At 57.3% G+C, this 3,927-nt stretch overlaps 1 protein-coding gene across 1 annotated transcript; it reads right to left on the bottom strand.

The window, feature by feature from the left end:
• Positions 1 to 246: 246 nt before the first annotated feature.
• On the bottom strand, positions 247 to 2,922 carry GAS1 (growth arrest specific 1). Its single transcript, XM_038125032.1, has one exon. It carries the CDS (start codon positions 2,891 to 2,893, stop codon positions 1,916 to 1,918), a length of 978 nt encoding a protein of 325 aa, XP_037980960.1. The 5' UTR covers positions 2,894 to 2,922; the 3' UTR covers positions 247 to 1,915.
• Positions 2,923 to 3,927: the final 1,005 nt, after the last annotated feature.

Below are 3,927 nucleotides of genomic sequence, written 5' to 3'. Positions count from 1 at the left end.
TGCCCGCGCGAAGTGACGCCTTGTCCGAAACGTTTGCCGCCTCCGTGCGATGTATTTCTCACCACTTGTTTGCACGCCCAGGAGCACTTCTACGAGCGCCAGCGAGAGCAGCGTGCCTGCACGAAGGAAGCGTGGTGCACAAGTAATTCTACACGTATATATACAGGAGCAGTGTCCTTGAATTGCTTTACTCTCTTCTGGCACTGGCAAGTTACCATGCCAACGCATTATAAAATCAACCACTCATTTAAAGAAGTACTTTCAAAGCTGTATTTACTTCTTGCATGTAATTATCCATTAAAGTAAGAATAGCAGTAATTTACATCTATGTGAAGTATTACAGGCAGACACAGATTTTTGTTTTTTCACTGTTTTTTTGGTTTGTTATTCTGTGGTTTGATCCCCGCCTCTCTTCCCCCACCCCCACATTTCGGGTGCTGAGAGTTCAAGTGTCCCTGGAAAACAATTTCACTGCATCCATTATTTAAAGCTCTTTCTTTACTAATTTACACGTTTAGAAAATACAAAAAAGCCATACATATTTAAAAGACAGGCCTTTTTTACGCCTTCTATAAAAAATACAAGGTTTAAGGCAGCTCAGAAATGCGTTTATACAATACTAAAACGTTCATAAAGTCTCTCCAAATAAGAAAGTTAACTTTCAATCTGTAAAATACACTGTACATTTGATGTTCTAGAGAATACTTCACTTAATCACTGTTGCTGGTATCCCTTTAAACATAAAGTGAAATCTGTACCTTTCCAGAAATGAATAGCAAATGCAGCTACCTGGCAAATAGGACATGGAATTAAAACATTTTATTATTTTTTTAAATAAATTATCCCCAAAGCATACAATTTATAAAATTCTATATACAATGAAGAGCGACTGGTAACAAATCCCAGTTTTAAATACTTTTTTTTATATAAGATTTACCAGAGGTCAGCACCCTGATATGACGAGGCAATAAAACTTTTCAGGATATTTGTACATACATGTTCTCGAGTTTAAAAGTGTCTTTTAAAGATGGCAGTGCAGAGCTCTTTTAAAACAAAAGTTGCATTGTTCAGTATAGCCAACAACTCTGAAACAATTTTTTTTTAATGTCGCTAGGTTACAGAGGAAGAGACGGCTGCTGGCACGCTTTTGTTATAGGGAATTTGTGTGTGCAAGAGGGAGTGCTGTAAATCACCAAATTTATTCAGTCTGCTATTTCCCTAAATTTAATGGCAGATGAGGCGTAAGCCCCTTTCGGGCACAACTGCATCAGGAAGAGCGAGATGCGGCTAGTGATAATCAAGTTGCTGACTAACTAGTACGGCAACGCTTTGGCAGCAAGTTTGGGTTGCTCACCTCTTACTAACCTTCATGTCAAAACTCTTAAAAGACCTCCAGTACCAGCATGCCACAACTCCCGGTTTATTCCGGGGGGCGGCTAGCGGCCTCGCCCGCAGTCTCTGTCAGCCGCTCCGCTCGCTAGTAACACGAAGGCAGGGTGGCAGCAATTGCATAGTGCACACTCGAGACCAACACCCGAAACACGAGCGGCCCCTGCGCTCCGGCCACCGCTCCAGCAGCCGGCTCGCAGCGCCGGGCCGGGGAAAGGGGTCGGCTGGGGGCTGCGCGCAGCAGCGGAGGCAGAGGGGGAGACGCGAGGGGACGGGGGGACGGGGCGCCGGGGCAATGGGTCGGGTAATCCGCGGCCAGAGCGTTTAAAGCCGCTCCGCGCCGCGGGGCCCCGCCGGCCGGATCCCCGGCCGCCGCGGGAGGGCTCGACTAGAGGCCCGCGGCGGCTCGGCGCGGGGGGCCTGGCCCGGCCCGGCCCGGCGAAGGGGATGGGGATGCGGAGAGAGGCAGTGGTGGGGGGAGGCAGCGATGGGAAGCGGGCTGGAGGGGAGCGGGAAGGGAGGGATGTTAGAGCCGCGGCAGCAGCGGCACCAAGATGGAGGCGAGCAGCGCCCCAGCCGCCCCGGCGGGCCGGCCAGAGCTATCTGCCTGCACGGGGAAGCCGGGCTCGGCGCCCGTATTGTCCTCCGCGTCGTCCCTCCCCTTCTGGCTCGGCTCCTCCTCGTAGTCCTCGTCGTAGTACTCCTCCAGGCCGCCGTCCGAGCCGCCGCTGCTGCCCGCGCCGTTGCCGCCCATGTCGGCGCCGAAGCAGAGGCGGGCCATGTTCTCCTTGACCGACTCGCAGATGGGCCGCTCCAGCCCGTCGCAGACGCAGTCGTTGAGCAGCACGGCCTTGGGCACGGCCAGCATGTCCTCGATGACGGCGCGGCACTCGGGCGTGCAGCGCAGCCCGTTGAACAGCTTCCCGCAGTAGGTCATGTAGCGGTTCAGCGCCAGGCTGCAGCGGCTGTCCCAGTCGCAGCGCCGCCGCGCCTCCGTGCAGCCCATGACGCCGGGGCCGCCGGGGCCGCCGCCGCCGGGGCCGCCGCCCGCGGGGCTGCTGGTGCGGGGCAAGCAGGGCTCGATGGCGCGCTTGGTGGCGCGGCAGTTCTCGTCCTGCGCGCAGTCGCAGTCCTCCAGCGCCGGGCCACGCCGGGTGTGGTTGAGCTGGATGAGCGCCGCGATGCAGTGGCTGGGGCACCGCCGCCTGGATGAGGCGGCCGCGCCAGCTGCGCCCGCCGGGCCGTCCCCTCCGCCCGCCGGCGGCGGCTGCTGCTGTAGGAGCACCGGGGCGCACGCCTCGGCGTACTGGTTGTACGCGTAGCTGCACTCGGGCTCCCCCTGACACTGCAGCACCGCCTGCCAGCAGATCAGCCGCCGGCCCTGCACCAGCGAGCCCCGAGGCGGCCACACGGCGCCCAGCGCCGCCGCCAACCACAGCCAGGCGGCCGCCCGCGGCCAGCGCCGGCCGCCGCCTCCGTGCCGAGCGGGCGAGCGGGCCACCATCGCGGACGGGGGTATTGGCTGCAGCTGCGGGCGAGCTGGGAAGAGGCGCTGGTAGACGAGGAGGAGGAGAAGGAGCTGCCGCCCGTGGAAAAGTTTCCAAAACTCCCGCCGGCCGTGTGCATGAGGTCTCCTCGCATCAATCCATGCGCGCCGCGCCCGGGGCTCTCTAGCCCCCGGGAGCTGAAGTCGGCGGGGCAGCGGTACGAAGCAGGCGCCCGGGGGCCTTCCCGTGTGCCCCACGCGCTGCTCCGGGCTCGGCGAGGCGGCTGCGAAGGCGCCCGGAGAGGTGCGGGGAGTCAGTGCAAACAGGGGCTCGGACGACAGCGGATCCGTAGTGCGCTCGGGGAATCGCAGGCTGCGCCGGGAGAGCTCATGGTGCTGTACTGCTCTTCATGCAGTTCCGTCTCTCTCTCTTTTTTTTTTTTTTCCTCACAAAATAAATGCCCAGCTGCTGCTGCCTCCTCGGGAGCTTTTAACTCTCCGCTCGCAGCATCTCTGCACATGCCAGCCGCTCCGATCCCATTCACAGTCCCGGCTCCGCTCACTCCCTCTCGGTTCGGATCACGCTTTCGGGTGGTGCAGAGAAGAAATGTTTTTCCTCGCTACCAAGACGAGAGCACTGGGAAGGGAGAAGAGTCAGCCTTCGCGGTGTCTTTCTCCCTGGGCGACTGATGCTGCTTCTGTTGTCAACAAGCCCTGCTAGCTGCTCTGTGGATCCTCTGTGGATCTTTTTTTCTTTGCAAGGCTTTAAATACAAAAGTGCCCTCCAAGCAGCAGCAACGTGCTCTGATTAGGCTTCATTATGCATGCATGGAAAAGCAAACAAACAAAAAAAATTAGCAACGCTTCTTCTTTTACACAACCCCCCCAGCCTGCGCTTTCTCGCTCTCTTTCTCCCTTTCTCCACTTTTTCTCCCTTCGCTCGGCCCCCTTTCCCTGCCTCGCCACTTGCCATTGGCCCAGCCTGTTGTTGAAACCTTTTTTTTTTTTTTTTTTTTTTCCCTCCTTCTCTTTACGACGTGCTGGAGGGAGGG

The sequence above is a fragment of the Motacilla alba genome, chromosome Z, assembly GCF_015832195.1.
Source record: "Motacilla alba alba isolate MOTALB_02 chromosome Z, Motacilla_alba_V1.0_pri, whole genome shotgun sequence".
NCBI classification, from domain to species: domain Eukaryota; kingdom Metazoa; phylum Chordata; class Aves; order Passeriformes; family Motacillidae; genus Motacilla; species Motacilla alba.
The sequence above is the reverse complement of the archived record's forward strand: the minus strand, read 5'-3'. Positions and strand labels throughout refer to the sequence as shown.